The sequence below is a fragment of the Pristis pectinata genome, chromosome 19, assembly GCF_009764475.1.
Source record: "Pristis pectinata isolate sPriPec2 chromosome 19, sPriPec2.1.pri, whole genome shotgun sequence".
Taxonomy (NCBI): domain Eukaryota; kingdom Metazoa; phylum Chordata; class Chondrichthyes; order Rhinopristiformes; family Pristidae; genus Pristis; species Pristis pectinata.
In genome coordinates this window covers 23,134,732-23,160,799 of record NC_067423.1, presented here as the reverse complement: position 1 = coordinate 23,160,799, position 26,068 = coordinate 23,134,732, and the positions used below count along the sequence as shown (strand labels likewise).

Genomic DNA, 26,068 nt, shown 5'->3' with positions numbered 1-26,068 from the left:
CTTCTCTCTCCTGATTGATTCATGCCCTCTTGATTCTGGCCCATACTCCCTTTCATTAACCTTGCCCCATCCCAATTGCCTCGTCCCAGTCATTGACCAGATTGTCTCCTTTTCATGATCTCTACAGCTCTGCCTCCATTCTTTGCTGCCCCTCCAATCAGTGCCTATTGTCAAGCGTCCCTCCCTCTGGAATTGTCTGCTCCACCCCCTTTGCTAGAGCTGCGTCCTCCCTCCAGAAGCTTAAGAAATCAGGACGACACGGAAAAAAGGGGCAGAAGTACAAAAGAAGAAATCGTTCAAGCACTTTATGTTCCTTGGTAATTTTGCTCACCGATGTAAGAGTTGTCATTTCTGGACAGCAGAACATTTTCCTGATTCTTCTATCTAATGATAGCATTAGGGGCTCAAAAGTCAGTCTCAGCATGTCAGATGCACAGCGGAGCTTGTTTGCCATGTCTGAAAGATGTACCTTTCAGATGAACAATCTGCTTTATCACAGTGATGTTTTTTCCAATATTTCTCAACCTTTTCATTCTTCTGCCCTGCTGTCATGAGATTACCAACTTAAAGGCAGCTTTGTTCTGTGGATCCAAGTCTGCTAGGAATTAAGTTTTCTTAAAACTAATTTCATGTGTGACCTATTCAATCAGCAAGAAACAGAAAGATCATTATCTTATTAGCCCAGACTGGATATGTCCTAGTTATGAAAAGTCATTACTAACCCCATGTACAGTATTGCTTTTTCAATTAAGGGTACTTTTAATAGAATTGTAGAAATAAAGCACAGAAGGAGGCCATTTGGTCTCTCTGGCCCATACTGCTCAAGCAGAGGTACTTCGGCTAATTCCATGTCTCAGCTCTTGGTCACCAGACCCACAGGGTACAGGATATTAAGTACCCTTCTTGGCACTTAATTGTGAAGGGTGTTTCTGTCTCTGCCATCCTTTCATTCAGTACATGCCAGTACATTCATGCCAGCACTTTCCAGAACCCCACCACTTTGGGTGAAAGCAAATATTCCTCAGCTCTCCTGTAATCCTTCTACCAATTAGCACATAGCCAGGTTCCTCTGGTTATTGGCCTTAGTACTACAGTGACAGCAGTTTAATAATAAAGGCTGAACTGAGTTTAGAAAGCTCTGCAATCTGCCCTCAAATGGTGGTCATATGGTGTCAAGAACATCAAATTTCAGCACCAGGCACGGATGTCATTTATGACTCTGACTCCACTATAATATCAAAATCATGAAATGTTTATGAAAATAAAGTATGTCTGACAGCATATAGATTTAAATAATTTATATGACGGGCTTGAATTCCAGTTAATTCCCAAGACAGCATTGTTTCCATATTCAACACTGGAGAAAAATGTGAGAGATATTTGTCAGCTGAGAATACCACAGAACAACACCCAATTGTATGGAAAATGTTAACTTAGATTGTATGCGGAGCTTGTGGGCATTCATTCACTTTTCCTCTCTATCCTCTATCCGGGGCAAAAAAGAGAGAATGCATTTTTAATGTACATTATATAGAGTATGGAGGTCAGGCAGCACCTGTGGACAGAGGACAAGAGTTACTGTTTCAGGTCAATGACATTACATAGAACATCTTCAGCACAGTACAGGCCCACAATGTTGTGCCAACATTTTATCCTGCTCTAAGTTCTATCTAACCCTTCCCTCCCACACAGCCCTCCATTTTTCATGTGTCTATCTAAGAGTCTCTTAAATGTTCCGAACATATCTTCCACCACAACCTCTGCCGGCAGTGCGTTCCATGCACCCACCACTCTCTCTGTAAAAAAAACTTACCCCTGACATCCCCCTCATACCTTCCTCCAATCACCTTAAAATTATGTCCCCTTGTGTTAGTCATTGTTGCCCTGGGAAAAAGTCTGGGAAAAAGTCTGAACAGTATATGGATTTAAATAATTTACAACTGAACAGTAGGCAGATCAGGGAGTTATCAAATATTATGGGATACTTTGCTTTATTTGGTGAAACTTTGAGTATATGAGCAGGGAGATTATACTTGATCTATATATAACAAGTTCAGCTGCAGCTAAGTACTGTGTGTAGCTCTGGACACCACATTAAGGGAGGATATGATTGCACTGATTAGAGTCTAGAAGAGACTTATGATGATGTTGCCTGGAATGGAGAATTCCAGCTTTGTTTGGATAGTCTGGAATTGTTTTCTGTGGAATAATGGAGCTTGTGGGGATATTTATCTGTGCAAAAGATTACGAGGGACATGGCCAGAGAGAAAGTAAGAACAGATTTAAAGTAATTGGTATCAGGTAGAGGATACTTTTCCACCCAAATGACCAACTGCTTGAAAGGGCGGTGGAATTAGGAACCCTCATCACACTTAAAATGAACTTGGATATGTCCTTGAAGCGTAATAACTTACAGGGCAATGGAGCGGGAATTGCAATGTGGGCTAAGGCTGGATGGTTCTTCTTGGATTAGTACAAGCATTGTGAAGTGAATGGCCTCCTTTGTGCTACCACATTCTTTAATCCTTCTAATGTACCAAAAATAGGAAAGGAAGCCAGCAGAAGACTTTATCAGTGATGCTGTGGAGTATTTTCTGTCCTGTCCTTTGAAAAGGCACCTTGTGTTCTTATGGGCCCTCCAGACAACTTACAATTAATTTCTAGCTCTCAAAGGTCTTTGGCAGTAAATCTATTAGTTGTTTTTATTTTTTATTTTCTTGATGTTAACAATGAATGGATTAAAACCTGGACCAAATGAACTGTCCAAAACATGGAATTTATTCAAGATCTAATGGCAAGTCTCCCTGGGTTTCACCAACCTCAAAGGGCATGTAGAGTTCTGCACCAGATCCAAAGGGGCGCCCCAATGTGACCATTAAATACAAAGTGTCAGATCAAACCCTCCTCTGCCAGTGATGAGTTAGCTGAGATCAAACAATGGACCACATCAGCCCATCCTCCCTCATACAAATTCAATAGAGCTACTGTATCTTTGAGATAAAATCCTTCTCTCCAAAGAGATACAGGGACTCCCTGGGTTACGAATGACCTGACTTAGGAAATCCGACTTTATGCAAATTCTCCCAGACATTTTTAAAGCATTTTTCAAGTTAGTAATAATATTAGCAAAATATTTCATGGTATTTATCAATGACTGCATATAATATACATTGCATTAGTTTAATTATGGGTAGTGTCAGGGTGATTATTGAATGATATGAGAGAATTTTCTCAAGTGTACATAAAGCTATATGATATGGGTAGCTATAGAAAGTGAACGTTTCTGACTTATGAAGAAAGCAGCTTGCAGACAATTCTCAGAAACAGAACCCTTATGTAACTCAGGGACTGCCTGTACTGGCAATATTCTATACTGGTTTATGAACTTCAAATTCAACTTGTAAATGCCACTCCAACTATAGGCAAGAAGATAATAGAATATGTGGAAGACATGCAAGCTCGTTCTTTGGAATGCGAATCACTCATCCTGATTGAAAGAGAAAGTGCAGGTAAGTGACTTGTTTCATTTTATAGTACTTAATTCTAAAACTTACAATTGATTTCTAGCTCTCAAAGGTCTTTGGCAGTAAATCTATTAGTTGTTTTTATTTTTTTAATTTTAGTTATTTAAATCCATTTGAACCATTTTTAAATGCCTCTGATCATTCACTGTCAAAGTCTGGCCCAATACGTGCTCCTGTGAACAGAACTGTTTTTATTAGGTTTTATGCTATGTTTCTGTTACAAAAGCCCTTTTGAAATAATAAATAATAATTGAAAGAATTATTGGTAACTATTTTAAACATTGGAATGAGCTGCCACATAAAAAGGTGCTTTTCATGGAAGTTATTCCTTTTTTAATATTGGTGTTGATGCTTTTACCAGAATAGCTCTCTTGGAGACTGATAGCATGTGACAGTCTGAGGGAATCTGAGTTAATGTTGTTAGAGAGAAAATCATTAATCCTGGCTCCTTAAGTTGTGCACATATGTCAAAATCATATCCAAGACAATACACTGACATTGACATTGGTATTCACAATATATATACACAATATATAAAGAATCAACAAAAAGAACAGAAAGGGTTTATTCACCCTTGGTAAAGTAGTTCTCAAATAAGTTTACCTTTCTTTCCATTCTTTGTTTGGATGCTCATCACTTGGAGCACATTCTACACACAAACCAGCAAAGAAAAATTACTAAATCTGGGGTCATATAGCAATGTGCCAATGTTCTATAGACTTATTTAATCCTGGGGGACCATGGTAAAGGTGTTTTTTAATAATTTATTAATTTTTCATGTTCTGGGTGTCACTGGTAAGGCTGGAATTTCTTGTCCATATCCAATTGCCCTGGATTTGGGTGGCTTGCAAGGAAATTTTGGACCTCATTTAGGAGTCAACCATATTGTTTGATCTGGAGTCACGTACAGGCCAAACCAGGTAAGAATAGCACATTTTCTGCCCTGAAGGATGTTAGTGAACCATGTGGCTTTTGGTTATCATTACCAATGGATATTAACTGAATTTAAATCCCATACCTGCCATGGTTGGATTGGATCTCACGTCTCAGGTTTACTAGTCTGGTAATTTACTCACTGTGCCACCGCCATTCCAGTTAATCACTCAAATAAAAAAATTGTGAAGTTACCACTCAACCAAACAATTAGCAAATGCATTACCCATGTGCAAACAAGCAGACTCACATAATATACATTAAAAAAAATGTATACCGGTAGCAGATTAAGTCTCAAAACTAATTGATACTCCTTAGCAGATAATAAAATGTATGATTGGGATAGTTTCCTTATACTTATTTTAACTTGTATTTCATGTATGTGTGTATATGGGTTCTGTTCACACAGCAAGATGCTGCTCTCCAGTGGAAGACAATAAGAGACAAATGCTCCTCTCTACCTCTTTGGGCATTCTTTATTGTCCCAATGTTTAATATTTTGATGGTGAGGAAAATGTTTCTCTCAAACCCTTGCCATCAATAAACTGAACTCATTTCTGTACGAATGTGAGCAGCCTCCAAGTTTTAGATTTTCTTCTGTCCTGCCCCCATCCATCCATTCACTTACTGTATGATTTTGAAAATTAAAGTTCATTTACTTAATTCCAAGGTTTCCTCTTACCTTTTGGTGTCCTGGAGAGGGTGATCTATATCACAGACAGAAAAAAATAGGAAATGGAAAAGAGCAGGAAATACTGGAAATGTATATTGATATATATGTAAAGAGCAACAAAACACTAGTTTCTAGGTGTGGTCTGTACAAAACTGATGAAGGATCTGCATCAGAAAGGATAGTTTTATAAACAGAAGTCTTTGGAGATGTGTTACATTCCAAACTTTCACTAATGTCTGCAACCCTTTTCGGTAACCATTGAGCTTTATGATGACATCCTGAAGGTTGGAAGTTGACCTTGCCCTTCACCAACCACCTGCTGTGTATTCACAGCAGCTTTTGTTCTTTTTTATTGCTAGTTTGCTTAATGCATATTGACCTACTCTCAGCCATCTGCTAGTGACGCATTGTAATAGCCATAAAGAGGCTCACAAGAGTGAGTCAGTCTTCAATTTCTTCTTTGCTACTCTGAGGAAATAAAACACCTCTCCTTAGCGTCTTCCTGTTTATGTTGCATTGAGGACCAGCAAATGAGTAAGTGGTTTTGTAAAAAGGATTATCAAGCATTTATGGAAGGAAGGACGCAGCTGACAATTTTATTCACTTAGATTTAAGTAAGAACTTTGCCATTAAAGCCACTAGTTCAGAATGTAAGAGGTCATGAATTAAGAGGTGGCTTCTGAACCGGTGAAAATTGGTTGAACCTTTTAAAACAAGAGTACTGCCCTTGAATGGAGCTGAGTCACAATCATGCAGGGTCCCCAGCAGTAATCACAGAGACCAGTGAGGGAACTTATGTTTTTAATGCACCATGTGAATGATTCAAAGGCTGTGGGAGTAAAAAATATTATTTAGGTTTGCAGATGACAGAAAGTTAGGAGTGGAGTAGAATTTCAAACAATAAAGGTCAAGTGCATATTTAAAGGCCTGATAAGCTGGGAGGTGGACAGATGAGTGGCAAATCATAATAAATATGGAAAACCACAAGGTAATGAGATTAGGAAAGGGGAATAAGCAGCAGGAATATAAACTCAATGGCTCATACGTTCAGGACACAATATAGGAGCAGAACGTGGAAAGCTTTTTAACACCAACCGTCCATTATTTAGCAGTAATAAAAAATCTACTCTGATGTTACGATGAGAGATAAAGCCTAAATTTCAGGGGGTGTTAATGAATCTGTACAGGATACTGGAATGACATTGTATGTAACATGTACAGATCTTGTTGCCACATTTATTACAAGGATATCCAGGGACCGGTGACTGTGCAGGAGCATGAAACCAGAATGATTCTTAACATAAAGGGAAGATGAAGAGCTCATGTTTGTTTCTTCACAAGAAAATGAGAGCTACTCCTTAATCAATTATGATTTTAGATGGACTAACTCAACTGAACCCCAATAATATGATAAAAGTTGCTTTAGACTCCAACAGTTATATCGACTCAAAATTAGAAGAGACGTACATCTTTTAGATTTAGCTACTTTCCGCAGAAGATTGTGACAATGAGGAATTAATTTCCCAAAAGGCAGTGGGGAAATATAATGGCTTTTGAAGAATGTGAGGGAATCTTTGAGGAACGTTTGTTCTGAGAATTGCTCTTTGCCAGTGCTCAAATTTCCAAAGTAAAAATGCCGCACAAGGTCCTGGTTACAGTGCATCAGATCTGGGAACAGTAAGGTTTTCCTGAACAATAATCAGCCTTGTTTTACAGAGCAAATGCTTCCTCATTCTCCTTATGGGAATAAATACCAAAATTCATATTTTGGGATTATTGCTCATGTTTCTTTTTAACTGATTTTAAATTATTTAATCCACTTCTGAAAAAATTAAAAGCAACAAGTCACAAAGATGGATTATTGCTTGCAATCCATATTGAAAATTATAGTTCCTTAACTCATAGGAAAGGCATTCACCATGAGGTTTGTGAATTATGGGTCCAAACCATCAATGAAAGAAAAGTTAATGCAGTTGATCTAATTAGATCTCTAACCTTAGGAACACAGGAATAAAAATAGCAATGTGAAAGTAGTCAACTACTTTTATATGGCCATGAAAATCACTTATGATGCATAGAAAATATCATGAAAATGTTAAAATGCCATTAGAGCTGTGGTGAACTTGATGGATTTTCTAAATTTGGTCGTGGGCTGAAATTGTAATTGTCTCAATTTTTCAAAGCTGAAAAAATGACGACAGTTGAGTGATTCCTAATATAAAGACCAAGAACATTTTGATTAAATTTTCAAGTCATAATCTTATCAGGCAAGTATAGCTTTAACTATCCCAGTGGCAAGTCTATATATATAATGTTATTGTAGTCTTTATATGGCTAAAGTACTGATAAAGTATATACAGTTTTTAGGAATGTCTTTTGGAAATGGTATGAATTAAAGAAGTATGAGTTTCAGGTTACTATAATGTTATTGTAGTCTTTATATGGCTAAAGTACTGATAAAATATATACAGTTTTTAGGAATGTCTTTGGGAAATGGTATGAATTAAGGAAGTATGAGTTTCAGGTTACTTAAATGGGATTCTGTCTTTGGCTGCATGTTTATCACATCAAAGTGATTGAACTCTGAAGCAAAGTCCCCTGAACAAAGAAATCAATATAATTTGTTTCTGTCTTCATGGTAGAAGACACAAAAAGATCAGTCAGAAACAGTGGAGGACTAAAAGTCTAAAGTAGATGAGGAACTCAAAGAAATTTGTGTTAGTGAAAATCAATTATCAGCAACATTGACAGGACATAAAGCTGAGAAATACTAAGGACACATTGACCTGCATCCTTGGGTTTGGAAGGAGGTGGCTGTTGAAATCTTGAATGTTCTGGCTGTCATGTTCCAAAATTTCATAGATTCTAGAATGGTTCCCACATATCGGAAAGGAGCAAATATAACCACACTACTTAAGATGGGAGGAGAAAGAAAACAGAGAACTATATACTAGTTAGTCTAACATCAGTAGAGAAAAAGTGAAATTTATTATTAAACAATATGTAACCGAGTACTTGAAAAATAATTATAGGACTTGACACAGACAACATGGACTTATGAAAGAAAATTCCTGTCTGATATGTCTGTTGCAATTTTTGTAGGTGATATCAAGCAGAATAGATAAGATGTGGTAGAAGCAGAATAGATAAGATTTCAAGCAGAATAGATAGAACTGATGTGGTATCCAGAAGTTTTCAATAAGGTTCAATAAGAGGCTATTAAACAAAATGAGGGCACATGGTATTGGGGGTAAAATGATGCAAGGATTTAGGATTAATTAGTAAAGAGAAAATGGAGAGTAGGAATAACTGGTTCGTATTTAGTTATGGAGGCTGTGACTCATGGGTTCCACGGAAATTGGTGCTGGTGCTACACTGTTCACAATCTACTTGAATGATTTTGATCAAGGTCCAAGTATAATGTATCTACGTTTGCTATCAAGTTAAATGGCAGTATGGGCAGTGAGGAAGGTGCAGAGAAGCTTTAGGTGGATATAGACAGGCTAAATGAAGGAGCTAACATGTAGCAGATGGAACATGATGTGGAAAAATGGATGTCATTCACTTTAGTAGAATAAAATAGAAAGGCAGCGTATTTTTTAAATAATGAGTATTAAAAAGGCATTGGTGTTCAGATCTGGGTATCTCTGTGCAAAAATTACAGAAGATTAACTTGTAAATTCAGCAATCAGTCAGGAAAGCAAACAATGAGTAGGGCTTTATTGCAAAAGAATTTGAGAATAAAAGTAGAATTGTCTTACTCTTATTGTATTGAGCCCTAGCGTAAGTGTATCTGGAATATTGTGTACATATCCAGTTTCCTGCCTAAGGGAAGATATTTGTGACAGAAGGAATACAGCGAAGGTTGAACAAATTGATTCCTGGGATCGTGGGTTTGTCATATGAGGAAAGATTAAGAGATTAAACAGGCGAGGCGTTTACTGTCTTGTTTAGAACAATGAGGTAATTTCATTGAAACATACAGAATTCTTACAGGGTTTGATGGGATAGATGCAGAGTGGACGTTTCCCCTGGCTGGGGAGTCATGAACCAGGGATCAGTCTCAAAATAAGGGGTTGGCCATTCAGTACTTAAAGGAGAAGAGGTTTCTTCATCACAGAGATGGTGGAATTCACCACCCCAGAGGGCTGTGGAGGCTCAGTTGCTGAGAATATTCAGGACAGAGATCAATAGATTTTTAGATATTAAGGGAATCAAGCTACATGAGGGTTCTACAAGAAAGTATTGATCAGCTGAGCAGGTGCAAAGGTCTGCATGGTCCAGTCCTGCTTCCTTTTCTTATGTTCTTGTGTTTCTATGCATCATGCATCATCTAATAAATCATGGATTTCATCTCTCCTATTTAATCTTTTGTATAAGACTATGCATAATTCACACTTGCCTAAAGTAATCAAGAAAAACTCTACCTCTTTCCCTCTCACACAACATGCACAACACACACATGCGTACACATACACAGATACAATTGACTGCATCCACTGAAGTGTTTTTGTCAATTGCCAGTCCCATAAGAGATGCAAACTCAACCACTCATAGACAAAGTGATCTCCTTCTGTACTCTATTGAACAATGATACTAAACAAATCTGTTTTTAATCTATTCAACAATATACTCTCCCTTATAAAAGAAAGCATTTTGTTTCTAGTCTTCTATATTATTTATTCATTTTGACCCTCACAATTCAATTTAAATAACAGACTTATTGATGTATCTATTACTTTGGGGGCAGGACAGTGGTGCAGCTGGTAAAGCCACTGTCTCACAGTGCCATGACCCAGGTTCAATCCTGACCTTGGGTGCTGTCTGTGTGTTCTCCCTGTGACTGCGTGGATTTCCTCTGTCTGCCCTGGTTTCCTCCTGTATCCCAAAAATATGCAGGTTGACAGGTTAATTGGCCACTGTAAATTGCTCCCAGTATGCAGGTGATTGGTAGAATCTGGGGGGCATTGATGGGAATGCAGAGAGAATAAAAAATGGGATTATTGGAGGATGTGAAAATAGCTGGGTTTCTGCTTAAACCAAATAATATTGTCAAATTCAAAGTGAAATTGACTTTCTTATTAAGATATAATAATAGTAATGAGCTTTTTGTGGAATAATATTATTGATACAAAGTAAAATTACCTTCTGCCAATCCAGAACGAATTTGGGAGTGAGTCATCCCGACACTGTACCAGAACAGCTATATCCAATTTCATGGACAAAGTCTTGAAAAACTTGAAATATAATTGTAGCATCCTTTACTGTACCTTATTTTCAGGCAAGAATTCTTTGCCAGGGCACGTGTCATGCTGTATTTAACACAAGATCATTTTAACTGACAGGAGGCATTTTTGAAGTCATAGAAGTTTACATATGGAAAAACTAGGTGGCAGTGTGCCTGTGACTGAGTACTGTCCTTTATCACACTCATTGATATTGAGGGTTAAATATGGGAATGTTATCCATTCTCTATCCTTAAGGATCTTAACTAATTCACTGAAACAAGAAATTTAACTTTAGGCTGATTTCATGGTGTTTCTCCCTTGAAAAGGTTGTGATCATGTGGAGTTGAGGATGGTAAATTATTTTGTTACTGATTTGATGTCAATTTATTATACTCAGACTTCACTTTTAATATGCTCAAGATATAAAATCTTCCCTACAAAAGCTTGAATTGTGGCAGAGTTAAGCTAATTATAGCTGATAAATTAGCAGACAAAAGTTCACAACAAATTAGTCTCTTTACAAGCATTAACCTTATGTTTTTAATCACTTAAGTAGTGGCTGGAAGGATGTCATTGAAATTTGTTAAGTCTTTCCTCCTAACTTCTAGGCTATGGAATCTGATGCAGGATGACCTTCCCTCCCAGGCCAGCATTGACATGAATGTCACAGAGCATATTGTGCCAGCCCTAGAATGGACATTGAAGTCTTGTGGTCAGGAACTAGAACAAATGTTCTTCCTGGAAAGAATTATTAAAATCCTGTAAATCCAAATCAGCAGCACCTCCTTCTCTACCGATGTAATTTTTCCTTGCTTTTTGATCAGTGTGCATGAGATGTAAGTAATAGATTTCTGACGGCCACTGTCCTCGGCATGGCTAACCACAGCCCAACCCTCTAGTTAGAAGAATCATAAACATACAGGAACACATGGTTGATATAATAATACATCACAAAGGACTTGCTGCTCAGACTTTTTTTTGCACAAATTGTGCATCCTTTGATTGTCTTTACTCCACCATCACGGTTTTGTTTCTTTAATGGTTGCCAAAGTGGAGTCAACACTACGGTAAAATTCTGTAGAATTTGGGTGTGGTATTGGATCATACCAAGAAAGGACTCGAACACAGCAACATTTTTCAGTTTAATGGCTCTGATGATAGTTTCAACTTCCTCTAACTAGGTGCAACCTTTTTTCATCTGCTCACAGACCTACTTAATTCACTTCTTTCTGTATGAAGATATTTTTTTTCAGAATAAATGCGTAATGCTGTCCTAATGTTCTCAGGGTGTGGTCAGAATATGTTCTCACCCTCAATATACTTCTAATTAATAGCACCTTCCTGAACTACATAAGCCTTCCCATGATGAAGCAGTCTGCAGCTGTGACTGTGACTTGATTGTTAATTTTTACCTTAATTTTGAAATTGCTGTGTTTATATATCACTACTAGTGGTGTATATGCCATTGAAAATACAATCCTTCCTTGGTCATCCTCCTCAATGTTATGTAAACTTCTTTTCTGTGGTGTATGACAGCAGTTGTTTCCCTTTCATTGGGACATTGCTCGACTACCAATATTTTGACTTGCTCTTCTCTGTTTAGCATGGTGTACAAAGAGTAGATGCCCTTGTTTTCTATGATTAAAATGCCTTGTTGCACTGACTGATGTGCTAAATGAGTCCCATTGTAATGGTGACAATGTTGGAATCTGGAGCAACACACAAAGCACTGGAGGAACTCAAAGGTCAGGTAGCATCTATGGAGGGAAATGGACAGTCGAGTGGGCCGAGACCCTGCACTACACTTTCTCTGTAGCCGTTACACTTTATTCTGCACTCTTTTATTATTTTACCTTGTACTACCTCAATGCACTGTGTAATGAATTGATCTGCATGAATGGTATGCAAGACAAGCTTTTCACTGTACATGTGACAATAATAACCAATTCCAATTCATCTGGATTATAATTGGCTGTCCAGATGGAGCCCTCGACTCGAAACGCTGACTGTTCACTTGTCTCCGTAGGTGCTGCCTGACCTGCTGAGTTCCTCCAGTGCTTTGTGTGTTGCCCCATTGTAATGATCCCCAGTTTTTCCACCACACCTGCTTTTCACCACTCACACCCATGTAACCCCCAGCTCATCATCAGAGTTGCCACCCACTGTCCCTACCATCAGTCTGGAATCCGTGCTTACACTAACCTTCTATGCCAGGTGAAATTCTTTGGCATTTTTAGAGGCCATTTCCACAGATGTCATCTTTCATGCTGTTAGATCCAGCATGTTTTGTAAATTAGACAGGATGAGCTCATCAGTTAGTGCAGTGACTTTATTGCTGACCCAACTCTGCAGTTTGTAAAGAATATGTGTGCAAACTGTGGCAGAGACCAGGAGACCACACAAATAAAGTCATAGAGTCATACAGCATGGAAACAGGCCCTTTGGCCCACCAAGCCTATGCCAACCGCCAAATACCCATTTCCAAGAATGTTGTTTTATTCTCTCCACGTTCCCTTCAATTCCACCCCCCAGATTCTACCAATCACCTACACTCAAGGGCCAAATTACATTTGCCAGGTAGCCCATCAACCAGAGAAGAAACCCGCACAGTCACAGGGGGAACTTGCAAACTCCATACAAAGAGCACCGGAGGTCAGGATTGAACCCAAGTCACTTGAGCTATGAGGTAACAGCTCCCAGCTGAACCACCCGTATGTGGTGTATATTGTTTTTTTCAAAAGCCCTAACACAGACTGCCTCTGGAACTTTATTGCACACGTTGCAGCCCAGAGAGCAGTCAGTCACATGATTCAATCATTAAAGCAACAATAATTGTATATTGTATATCCTACATTGCTGAAAGGTAGCCTTTGGAAAGGGATTTTATTCCGCAGTTGCACATCTCAAACTGAAAGATACGTATATCAAAGAGCGAACTGCTGCCATATGGCATGGGTATTGTTTCCCGTTAGGATAGGTTATAACAGGGTCTGGCACACTCCCCAGAGCTGAAGTGTGCAGCCTGTGGTTGGTGTGTACTTAGCTTTTTGACTCATCGATTGTAATTAAAAACGTGTTAGTTGTTTTTTTTAAAGAAACGTGATTGTCAAAGGAGAGAGCCGAGGAGAAAGAAGCGCAATCATGAAGCCGCCTAATGACTGTTTGCAAAGCGTCACCTCAGGACGCAGCACCTCGCTTTAACAGCGCCGATATAAACCAACGTTTGGTGCGATGATTCTGTGACAGCGATCAGCCGCTGGCTCTCCGACAGCAGACGGAGCAGCGAGCGTGTGTGTGTGTGTGTTCCTGGTATTCCTTGTATGGAAACTAGTGCGGGACCAAGGGGATAGAGGGGAATCGCTGAAACCGGTGTCAGAGGGCGGCTGCAGCAGGGCACCGGGGGCCCAGGACACCGGAGATCACCAGCGCCCTGCACAATCCCAGGACAAATCTCGACCCAAGAGAGAGAAAGAAAAAAACAAAAACAAAACTAAGCTGTTTGGAGATGGAACCGGGGCTGATGGCGGCTCTTCAGATCCGCTGCTAATGTTATAGTTTGAGATTATCATCATTTCTCGCTCTTGCTGGAACCTCCTTTCCCCCCCCCCCTCCCCCTGTTGTCAGCTCCCTGAAATTTAACTTGGGACAGATTTGTTTATTTTGGGGGGATTCATTTATCTTCCCTCGCACTTTGTTTGTGAGATACATTCACAGTGGAAGATGGCTGCGTCCAGGAGCTCAGTCTGTCTAATAGCAGTTATACAGTTGTGCCTGATGCTATCTTGTACATCGCAAGAAAGCTTTCCTCCAGCGAACGAGTAAGTAACAACAAATCAGTCTGCTGCTTGTCCTTGTAACTGTGTGTGTGTGTGTGTGTGGTGCCCGCTGTCTCTGGCGCTTGTCTTAACGACTGTTATAATGGGGCTTTACTGGAGCCCACGGCGTGTCTCAGTGATTTAAAAAAAGCGTGCAGTAGTAGCGAGGGAAGGAAATCTTGGGATGCATTTGCAATCTGGCCGCCGGATCAGTGACCTAGAGATATGTTAATACGTTGAAAGAAACTCTCCTCCTTTGGCTGACCTATGTGTGCACACAAAATATATGTTCAACCACTTCATTGATCAGCAAAGCCAGACCCTCAAAAGTTTAAAGCCGTTTGGAAACAGATATTTAACCTTAAAAAAAGGTTGTGAGTGATTCAGAACGAGCTGCCATATTTTATGGAGGGATGGCTTTGTTCATCAGAATTTAAGGGATCATTATGTTGAAAGGAACTTGTTGAAAAAGTTCAGACGAGCACGTAGGTAGTTGATGGGAGGAAGGTTTGCCTTAGCTGGTGTCAGCTTCCTTTGATGGACACTTGGTATTAATAGAGCCGTGTCTGTGTGAAGAATTTTTTGACACTTTTTTTCTTTTGTTTATAAACAAAAGGTACAATTAGCCCACTATGGTGAAGTGTATTGTTGCATCACTTGCATGTCATGTGAACACAGTGAGAACATTTACATCTTGTCCCTACATATTCTGTCAGCAAGTGACAGGCTACTCGGTTACTTTCTCACGAAGAATCGAGCAGAGCGCATATGTTCGTAGGTCCAGAATCGTGCAAGTAGCCAGGATGATAGGGGCGATTGGATTGGAGGGAGTGATTTTTAATATTGGGTAGGATAAGATGATATAGTGACCGTTATTATCTCTCCTCCTCCTAAAAATAAACTTTGTTCATTAAGATAACACGGTTAACCTTTTGAAGGAAGAGGCAGCAGAAGCAGTTTTCAGGCATTAACCTTCATGAGCTGCTATCAAGGTACAGCACACTCATGCTTGGATGGCATGGTGTGGCAGGGCCATGATGGTTTTGTAATATAACCCCAGGCATATTCTAATCCAGAACGTGACATTATTTTCACCTCAGTGAAAGACCCAGCAGGGTCCTTCTTTAAACAGAGCAATCCTTGTGCTGCACGGTTGTGTAGAGGTTGTTTTGCAGGCGCGTGCAGTTGCTAGTAAAATTATTTGATTGGTAACAAAATATAGCAAATGTTTTGTGCCCGATAAAGAACTGACCCTCCTCTGAAGCACGTTGTCTTGTCCTGTCAAGAAATTTGGGCCTGTCTGTTTTGCACTCAAGATCCGTAGCATTAATTGAAACATCTTCTGGGTTTGCTGCGGGCAAAGAAAATCTCTACAGGCAAAAGCCCCGGAACAGAATGATAACTTAGAGCCACTTAGCTTGATGTTGTTGTGTCTATAATATAATTTTTTTTATTGGAGAAACATTACGGCACGCTGCCAGTTTCTGCTCATGACACATAAGAAGCTGTAGCAAATTCTGGTGTTCTGATCTATTTCTAAGAGTGATATAAAACTACACATTTGCCATTCCAGTGTTTGCCTTTATTATAGTTTAGTTCTGTTTGATCCTGCATGTGAAGATTTGGTTACAGCTTTCCCCCAGTATTCTCATTCAAAGAAATTAGTCCATTCCTCTCTGCCTCCAATATTGGTTCATGGGGATGGATGGTGATCCTGTTCTTGGAGGGTCACAGCAAGCCACTAGGAGGTGTGTGAGAGCAGTGCTTCTTGTCTCAGCCTGGGGATTGTTTTTAACAAATATTTTATGCAGCTCAAATTTGCCTGTATTTCCTCTTGACCATTGGTTATGCAAGTTATAGGAAGGCCAGAGAATAAATACAACACAATTTCTGACCCTATAGAAATGAAGCTGAAAGAATCTTGCTGAGAACAGACCTAGGCTACTGCAAAGTTGAAGAACCTGAGCAGAGTACGTAGTGTCTGTCTGGCCAACTCGTACTGGATTTGGCATGCAATCCTAGAGCTGGCACGGGGTTTGGACTTGGAGATTCAAGGAATCTAATGGCTCTTTGAGACAGGTGGACCTTAGTCTGAGAATGGGTGGTTTCTAATTTGGTAGGAGCCCCAGGGGAGATTGGGATTGAGTAATTCGATGTAAATTTATTTATCATGTACTATGTATTATTTCAGCTGGAAGATGTGTGGGTAAAGACCAATTTGCTTCCATGCCACTGTCATTTTTTAATTAAGTATTGGGCATTATCTTCAATGATAGCTACTGGCTGTATGCTGTGGTTAGATTATCTCAGTCTTTGGCTTGTTATTTGCAAGACTGTTTCTGCACTAAACTTTGCATTTTGGTGGTGTGAGGTTGTATCCGGCCATGTGTTCACAGCTACCGGGATTTTAGTGCTTGTAGGAATGGGGCCATCTTTCCGTCACTGTTAATCTGCAGTGGTATATTTTTAAATCTGTTAGCTAGTGCGTGTGCTCAGATTTATATTTTAGGAAGAATTTGCCTGCCATGTTGGAGTTGCCTAAATAAAGAAGCAGAGAAGTTATCAGCTGTCCTAGCGATCAGTGGCATTGTCCAGAACATCAGCATTAACTCTTTAAATACCAAAACAACCCAGCATCTTATCTCACTTCACTTGGAGTGTCACTGTGGTTAAGTCTGCAGCACTTCTCCTCTGAGTCAGAAGATGTTGGATTGAGTCCCACTATGGAAATATGAGCACAAAAATTTAGGGTACACTCTAACTCAGGCCTGAAGAAGTGCTACACTGACAGAATTGTTATTTTGAGGATGAGCTGCTAAACTCAAGCTCTCTAACATGGATGTAAAAGATCCCAGGGCACTAATTTGGAAAAGAATGTGAGAATTATCCCCAGTGTGTTAAGCGATATCAAGTCAACATTATTAAAAGAGAATTCGCTGTATGTAATTTGGATGCATTTCCATTTTTACAATAATGACTGCATTTCAAAAGTGTGTTATTGGCTGTAAAGCAAATTAGAATATCTTGAAAGGGATGTGGGAGGTGTCATTTAAATGAAGTTTTCTCATTCTACACTTGATCTATGTTAGATCTGGAAAGATAATTAACCTATTTCTTGCCCCATTATTTTAAGCACTAATCAAAACTTGCAACTTATGTGCTAGCTTTTGCTTCACTGCAAAATACTTGGGTATCAATGTAACAGAGTTGGAAGTAGAGAAATACAACAAAATTAAAAGACAGAAAAGAAATACAATGTAATCCATAACTTATCATCAATCCATACAGAAGAACACTTTCTGTGAGGAAGAACAATAATTTAAAGTTGTAGAGAGAAGGCAAATTATGAAAAGAAGAAATAGACTAAAAGTTATGCTTATATATACTTCAAAGCTGGAAGCATGATCAAAAAAGTTTACTTAAAGCTTTGTTAATATTATTAATAAATTGTTTCAAACTTTTTGTAATGTTAGAGAAGCAAGATCTGCTTTAAGAAATGTTTTACTTACAATTGCAATTAAATTAGATCAGAAATAAAATGTTGCCGCTCAAAAGACTTGAAATTCAAGTTAATCTCAAATTCAACAAGACAGTAGTTTGTGTGACATTAAAATTCTCCAACCCTACACTCCTCTGAGATTCCTGATCTCCACCATGTCTGTATTTTATCACATTCCCTGTTTTGTTACTTCATTATTGGCAGTCATGCCTTCAGCTACCAAGGCCCTGAGCTTTTGTTATTCCTTTTTAGATACAGCCGTCTTTCTATTGCTTTTTCCTACTTTAAGAATTTCCTCACAAATGCATCTCTTTGATTGAGCTTTTGATTTTTTATCTTATTTGCTTTACAGTGTTCTCCTGTGAACCACCTTTTGACGTTACATTATGTTAAACGCACTAGTCAAGTGCAAGTTTTTGTTGTTGCTGCAGAAGATACAAAGCAAGAACAATTGGTTTGTTATAACACTACTGTCCAATCCAGATGAACAGCAACATATACATTGCCACAATTGTCACACATTGGAGTATAGTGCTTAGTATTGCCCAGCATCTTAGAATATCTCAGTGTGTTTTACAGTGTTTTTTAAAGACGAGTACAGTAGCTAATTTTAGAACTATTTTCCACACTGAGGAGAAAATATAAAGAAATAAAATATATGTTTGGGTTAATTCAGGTTCACTGCATTTCACTGGTTTAATTCAGGTTCACTGAGCAATTCCCTGCATCAGTGTTTCACAGTGTCTGTTGCAAGACAGCCTACCTTTAAGTAAACATTGACCGGACTTCCTCCCACCCAACTTCCTTCAAGTGCTTTATTCTATTCTCCATGGAATCACTACCCCAAGTGTCCTATGATGCCACCTTCCACACTAGTGCTTTTGATATGTCTTTCTCCTCAGTTAAGGACTCCTTCAATTTTTGTTGACGGGGACTTTGTCTGTGCCTATTCCATTTTCTGCACTTGCATTCTCATTGCACCTTCTCCCTCCCAGAGTCATCCTGGAAGGGAAGCTATAAATATTAATGCCAATTAACATTTTGGTTTCGACAGTAAAGGGTGCTACAAATGGGCACTGTAACACCAAGAGGAGAAATGACAGCAGGCGTCATTTTAATATCACAGCTGCACTATAGGTGGGCGCTTGTGACTGAACTTGAGAAATGAAGATCACAGGGATAGAGCCAGAAGGAAGATGAGAGGGCTGTTCTCACGTAGGGCAAAAGATTGAAATACATTTCTTCCAACAGAGTAGCGGGTATATGAAATGCAGTTCAAGCAAGAGCTCATTTTCAAAAAAATAAACATCTGGATGAATTTTGGTTTAAGAATATATGAGGAATATGCAGATATGAACAGAAATTGGGGATCATATGCTCAATGTTAGATGTCAGCACGTGCAATGGGACCAGGGTTAGTTTGTCCATGAATTGCCACTGGGCTGAGTTGAAGGACTCAACTTGAGTTGAAAACACAAAATTTGTTTCATAACATTCAATGGCTTGTGACTGCAACTTTCATAGTCGTTTTTTCACCTACCAGAAAGCTAACAAAACCAGTGTAGTTGTTTTGCAAAAGAAAACAATTTAAAAATACATGACCGTATGTTGCACTGAAAGTGCAATAGACTTGTGAAACTTCAGCTGAGATATACTCAGTATTCCATCACTTGTCACAGGGATTTTCCTGCCATGGCTCGAGAGAGTTGAGATCTTCTACAACTCCCCAGCCTCTAGGATTGTTCGAGCAGATTAGAAAACAGTAAATATACAAATGGTATTCAGAAAAGGAGGGAGGGAGGAAGCAGAGAAATACAGGCCTGTTTGTCTCACATCAGTTGAAAGGAAAATATTGGAGTACATAATTAAGGAAATGCAAACAGAGCATTTAGAAATACATCACAAACTTTTATAAAAGGGAACTTATGTTTGTCAATTATGTTTAAAGATTTATGTAGACATAACTAACAGGGTAGAAAAAGGAGAACCAACAGATATGATATACTTAAACCTTCAGTAAGGTGTCATGTAAAAGATGAGAGCTAATGGAGATGATATATATATCTTGGATCATTAACAGTTAGTAAAGAGAGCAGGAATAAATAAGTAATTTTCAGGATAATTGTATAAATAGTGGGAGAGGCTGGGACTGTGGTTATTTACTCTCAACATTAATGCCAGACCAGGGGATCAGGGCTATGGGTAAGCCTAGTAATTTCTAGGGTAGGGACATGTTCGGCACAGCTTTGTGGGCTGAAGGGCCTGAATTGTGCTGCAGTTTTTCTATGTTCTAATTGTGATGTATCCATATTTATTGACGATAGGTGGAAAAATTAGCTGTGAGGGGCATGCAAAGAAATGGCAGGGTGATGCAGACCAGTTAAATCGGTGTGTAAGAGCATTGCAAATAATTATAATGTGAGCAATTGTAATGTTATTCACTTTGGTAGGCAAAAAAAGAATAACCTAGAAATTAGATCTATTAGCACTTTTTTTAATGTACAAATTGTGCATAAGAGCCAGTTTGTGCAAATTGTCTCATTTCTTGTGGGGGGAAAAAAGTTCAAATATTCATATCTTTTTATGCATTTCTTGGAGAAAATTTGAAGAATATTGTGGATGTGCATTGATAGTTACTGTGCTTGAATTTGATGTTAAATTGTGTGACCTGTGCACAGAAGCACTCTTCACCCTCTTCTATTCCAGCATTCTTTTCTCTCTCTTTCTATACTGTCATTCTTCCTGCCTCTGATTTACTGCCTTTCATACTCACAATTCTCTCCCTGCAGCTCTTCACATTATCGTTCATCCCTCCATCACTCCCTTACAATACACTTCTGTTCCCATGGTCCAGCGCACAAATTTTGGTGGTGGCTCCTTAGTTTCTTCATGTGCTCAGGTTCCCAAGATCCTAGACTCAAATTTAGGAAGTGGAGTGCAAGTACGCATGCTACTGTTCACAATCCTATAACAGGGGATGAGCTTCTACCAATTTTCCTGCTTCCAGCCCCATCATTAACCTTCCCTATGTTCCTTCCACCCCTCCCATTTTAGTTACATCTTAAAATTCATTTGATTTGATTTTGATGAAAGATCATCAACTTGAAAACCTCTGTTTCTCTCTTTTCAGATGCTGCCTGACCTGCCGAGTAAATCCAGCTTTTTCTTTTTTCTTTTTATTTCAGTCTGGCTTGTATGTGGTATCCTTCTCATGCTAATATGATGCCCTTTGAACTGAGCTCGGAAGCCTTCCAGTTGTCTCCAATCATTATAATCAGCTGATTGGTTGGTCACTATCTTCTTGGGAAACCAAGGAAAGGCAGTAAACAAAAAGCAGATGATGGAAATCCAAAATAAAATCACATACTTCTGGAAGTAATCAGCTGGTTAGACAGCATCTGTCAAGAAAGAAAGTGTCAATACTTTGGATCAGTCACAGATGTTCTAATGGTGCTGAGGGGCACTAAAGATAGAATGAGAATGAAGTAAAAAATGGCTATGACCATCCTTGTACAATTGAGGTGGGGAAGCTGCCCGCAGTATCATTTAATTTTCTCCAGAATCTGCTTGCCAAACTGGCTGTAAGCTTGAATGTCACACTCTTCCTGCTGACTGGTTACTGACTTAAGTTGCCTTCCTGCGGCAGTTGTGAGCTAAAGAACCAAGTGCTGGAATATAATTCAGCTTTAAAATCAGGGAGCGTTTGGAGAGCTGGTGTTACAGTCCCGCTCATTTGATAATAGTCTGCAGTATATAATAGCAGCTTCAGATTGTATCATTTTCTGGTTATTATAGAGTGTGAAGCTTGCTTCATATCAACCTACAACTGAACATAGTGACCTGCTCTGCCTGAATTTGAAGGCCCAAACAAGGCTTTAATTATCTGATCTTCAGAGTAGTTGTTGCCCTTTAGGTCCTTTTGTTCCTCTTCTGAAGGAACAGCAATGTCCTTGGTCCATCCGCTTTGTACTGGTGTGCTGTTTCTTGACGGCAGGAATCCAGTGAAGATTGTGTCATGCAAGGTCAGTGGACTCCATTGCAAAGAAATTATTCAGATAGGAGCATGTTCTGAGGAGGGATCATGCTGGCAGAACATTAACATAGATGATTTAGGGGTTGGACAGAATATACAATAGCAAAATACAATGTGAGATTCATGCACAAAAACACAAATTACAACATTATTCATACCGTATTCATATGGTAGCCCTAATGGAGATATCAATTTCAAGTGTACAACGTGCAGGTGATGTTAACTCACAGCTGACCCATGATGCATTACACCTGGGCTCTTGATGTTGATATTGTCAAAATGTTATAGCTGTTATAGCTCAAGTCAAAACATTGCTTAATATTCTTTACACAGATGCCCAAACAGGCCATTCAGACCTTCAAGCATGTTCTGCCAATGTAACATGGTTAATCTGCTTCTTAACACCATCTGCCTGCCTTGCTTCCAAAGCAGTTTGTATCCATACTCAATATAAAATAATCTTGGTTTTCAATGGAACCAGCCTCATCAGATAGGGTTCAGGTTTCCATCTTCTATCTGAGGAAGTGGTTTTTGAATGGCTTAGCTCTAATATGCCCCCTTGACTTTAGTCCCCTACTTAAGGGCATATTTTATTTGTAATAGATTAGTTCATTTCATAAACACTTCAAGAAGATCACACCTTAATCTACTGTACTCGAGAGTTCGAGTAGTGTTCACAATATGGTAATATACAACAGTTAACATTAGCCTGATCCAAATTATATGTCAAAGGACAATTCCTGTGAATGGTAGCTATCAATGAAAATAATGCCAATGGCTTTTTATAGAAGTCTAATCTGTTGACATCATGAAGCCTTTCCAGTACTTCAAAGGCACAGGTCATGAGCATGATGGAGTGTTTTCAATGCTTGGATGAGTGTAGCTCCAACAACACCAAATAAGCTGGACACTATCCAGGGCAAAGCATTCTACAGAACTGATACCACATCCATCACCGTAAACATCATTCTCTCCACTGCTGGCGCATCATGGCTGCAATGTGCACCATTTACAAAATGCACTGCAAGTATTTGTCTCAGCTTCCCTGATAGCATCATCCAAACTCATGAGATCTAAAGAAGGAAGGGCACCAGATACATGAGAACAACATCCCCTGCAAGTCACACATCATCACGACTGGGATATATATTGCCGTTCCTTTATTGTCATAGGGTCTTAATCATACCCAGTAGCATTGTGCGAGTACCTTCACGAGAAGAACTGCAGCAATTTAAGAAGGCTGCTCATCAGCACCTTCTCAGGGACAGTTAAAAATGAGCAATAAATGCCAGCCTTGCAAATGATGCCCACGTCCTGAAAAATTAGTACAACAGAAGCATGCCATAACCAAATACTTGCTTACACAACACATTGATACATTGAATATTCAAGGTTTCAAGCATTAACTTTCGGCAAGATTACTACATACTGTGCAAATTAATGTTATATTCAATCAATTTTTCAAGCATCTGTTTATGATTCTTGAATTTTTGTACATGATTGTCATGATTGGTAGAAACAGATCTGGAGTTATCATGAATTTGTCTGCATTGATCTGTTGGTGTACTTGTATATCCCTTAAATGGAGTAGCTGCGTCCTTATTTTCTGCTGCCTCCAGTCAAATGTTTTCCTTATTGAATCACAATTATTACACTCATATGGAATTACAAATCTGACAAAATTAACAGTTCTGAAAACCCCATATTCAGAATGCTTCTGAGTATGATCACTCCCATTTTCAAGTGTTCCTCATTAAATCCTATGTTATTTATTTCTATTTATTTTGTTTCACAAGGATGAAAGTTACAATTATTTCCTGCATATAGACCTCCAGCAGGTGAGTCTGCTGTGTTGGTTCCAACAGGGAAGAAGACAGGTTGAGATTTGTCACAGATATCCTAAACTGACATTTCAATCATTTCTGAATAGACAGACTCCTGCTGGTGTAGTCCTGCTAATAGATCCTGCTCCACTGGCCCAATGTTATTCCATGTATGAAGCCTGGCAATACAATATCAGTGGTCTACTGTAGGGAACTGAGACTGAGTGACTGTTAGAGCTGGTATTTAAAAGTAAGACTTTTGATCCATGACTCTAGTATAATTTCGCTAGAACTGCAGGGACCTCCTAATATGACAGTTTGAAAGTCATAAGACAGTGATTTATTGTAATGGGATTAGGTTCACAGAAGCTGATATCGCCAGTAATATTCCAAATGTAGATTCTTTGCTTAACTTAGAATAATGAATTACAGAATTCATTATGCATACTCTCAGAAAACCTTTGTGGTTCCTGAACCTTGTGAGGGTTTGAGTACAAATGTTTGTTTGGGGGTTGAGTTTTCATCCTAACTATGTCAAGGCCCAAGAGGAGAATGCTGACCCACTTGCCAGTGTTGCATCTCTGCTGCTTCTAGTCTTTCTGTTGTACTGAAATTGCAATTTTTCTCAGCTTTGCTACCGATTCAGTTCTGGGGTGCAGGAGCTTGCACCTGGAATGTGCAAGTTTTATGTCTAATCTGCAGAAACTGGAGAGGTTTGAATAATTTATACCTAATTAGAAATTTAATGAATTAATCAACCCAGTGGTGGGAGTGTCAGCAAAATAACAGATGCTGCACATAAATCATAAGAAATAAGGTAATTTTTTAGCCAATGTATAACTACATCGATTCTTAGATAGCTCCGAAGTTGTGGAAAAGCAGTGTTGCCACACTCGTATGAAAAGGTATCGCAATTAACAAATTCCTGTCCAGGGACATTGGATAGACAGAAGGATGTCACTGTGGTTTATACTTAAGCAAAAAGTATAGCAGATAGTGAAAAATTAAGATTCATTATTTCATTGACTTTCAGAATACATTAAAACAACCTTCAATTATAAAGACTTTGTTAAAATAAAAATGGCCTTGACTCTTGACATTTTAAATCCATGTGAGACTTGATTGAGGAGAGTTTAACGTGACCAGGGTGTGGAATTTATAATACATGATATATTGGATTTAACTGTAGACTATGAAGAGGTTTGGAAAAGACTCTCTGATCGTTTTTTTTAACGTATGGAAAATATCAAACAGAAAAGCATCGCTCTCTAAAATGCTGTTTAACATGCATAATAGATTTTGGCCTTCTTCAAAAGGCCAGCCTGTTTTCAATTTATGACGACACTGTTAATTACTGAATTAAATATTGTACAACTCTTGGCTAGAGTCCTCATTAATTCTAAAATTCTTGGCTTTTTGTTCACTACTCCTTTCTCTCTTTGGCATTGTGAGTTCTATCCTGTAGCTTCTACAGGAGGCAGCAATGACAAAGGTTGCCTTCCTTCACGAGGATTTATCAATAATTTTTCACTTTGCCTCCCTTGATGTTACATATGAGGTCATGGCCTCACTGCCAGAGATGTGTGAGACCTAATGTACTAAAACAATCTGAGCCTTTAGAAATTCTTGTTGAGTATTTCAGACTTTCCTGCTAGGGATTACGTCTGTTCATTGGGATCAAGTCAAGTCTTAGGACTGCTGTGACTGTTAAGGCTCTAAGATGCTGATAAGATCCTTTCTCACTCTACCCTGGGCATGTCTTGCTTTGTTGACCTGGGCTTTGACTGATCTGGTGTGAGGTTGGTTGAGTTGCATCATTATTCTTCTGGCAGAGTGACCTAGTGGTTTAGATCTCACCTCTAGGTTTGGGTGGTCGTTGGATTGTAGGGAGCTCCTCTGCCCCTTGACGAGACTTGTTGTTAGTCCTGGTGGGTGTCCACACTGCCTGTCTTACACAGGCTAGCCAGGTTGGACAGAGCTTTTATCCCAGACAATCAGGCCATTGAACAGGGATGATTGTTTTTGTTGTACCAGAGGGCAGACCCATAGATCTGCTGCTACCTGTAAGCTGAGCCTCTGAAAACTCCATAACTGAAATGTGTTTATGGTTGTGGTAGTAATACACGTTAGATAATGTTACAACAATATCAACTGCTATACCTCATTCTCTGTGTAGGGCCTGATTGAAACTGTCTGGGCTTCAATTGGCGTAAGACAAAATTGTTTCAATGAATGCCTTTTAGAGCAAATTAACTGCCAGGTTATGGTGTTATTAGTAGTATCATTTAACAACATTTTAACAAACTAAACATATTTCATTGTTTTACATTAAGTATCTTGATGCCATATTATTTCATTGGAGAGGTAGCATTGAACCTGCTCATCTCTCTGGAGATTCAGTGGATGTGTAATGTTTTATTTTAGGTCCATAATAGCAATACAGCATTCTTCTTACCATAATAGAAGTAAAGATAATTGCAACAGTGATATTTGACCATTTTGTATTACTAATGCAGTGGTCTGTGGGAACAAAATAACTT

General features: G+C 38.9%; 1 protein-coding gene across 2 annotated transcripts in view; it reads left to right on the top strand.

Annotated features, from left to right (window-relative positions):
• The first annotated feature begins 13,542 nt into the window (after positions 1 to 13,542).
• LOC127580329 (voltage-dependent calcium channel subunit alpha-2/delta-1) overlaps positions 13,543 to 26,068 on the top strand; it is a 532,630-nt gene continuing 520,104 nt past the window's right edge. For both annotated transcript variants that reach the window (XM_052033643.1, XM_052033642.1), the window contains exon 1: positions 13,543 to 14,176. In XM_052033643.1, coding sequence (XP_051889603.1) covers positions 14,079 to 14,176 — 98 coding nt within the window. In that variant the 5' untranslated portion in view covers positions 13,543 to 14,078. The remainder of the gene's footprint in view (positions 14,177 to 26,068) is intronic.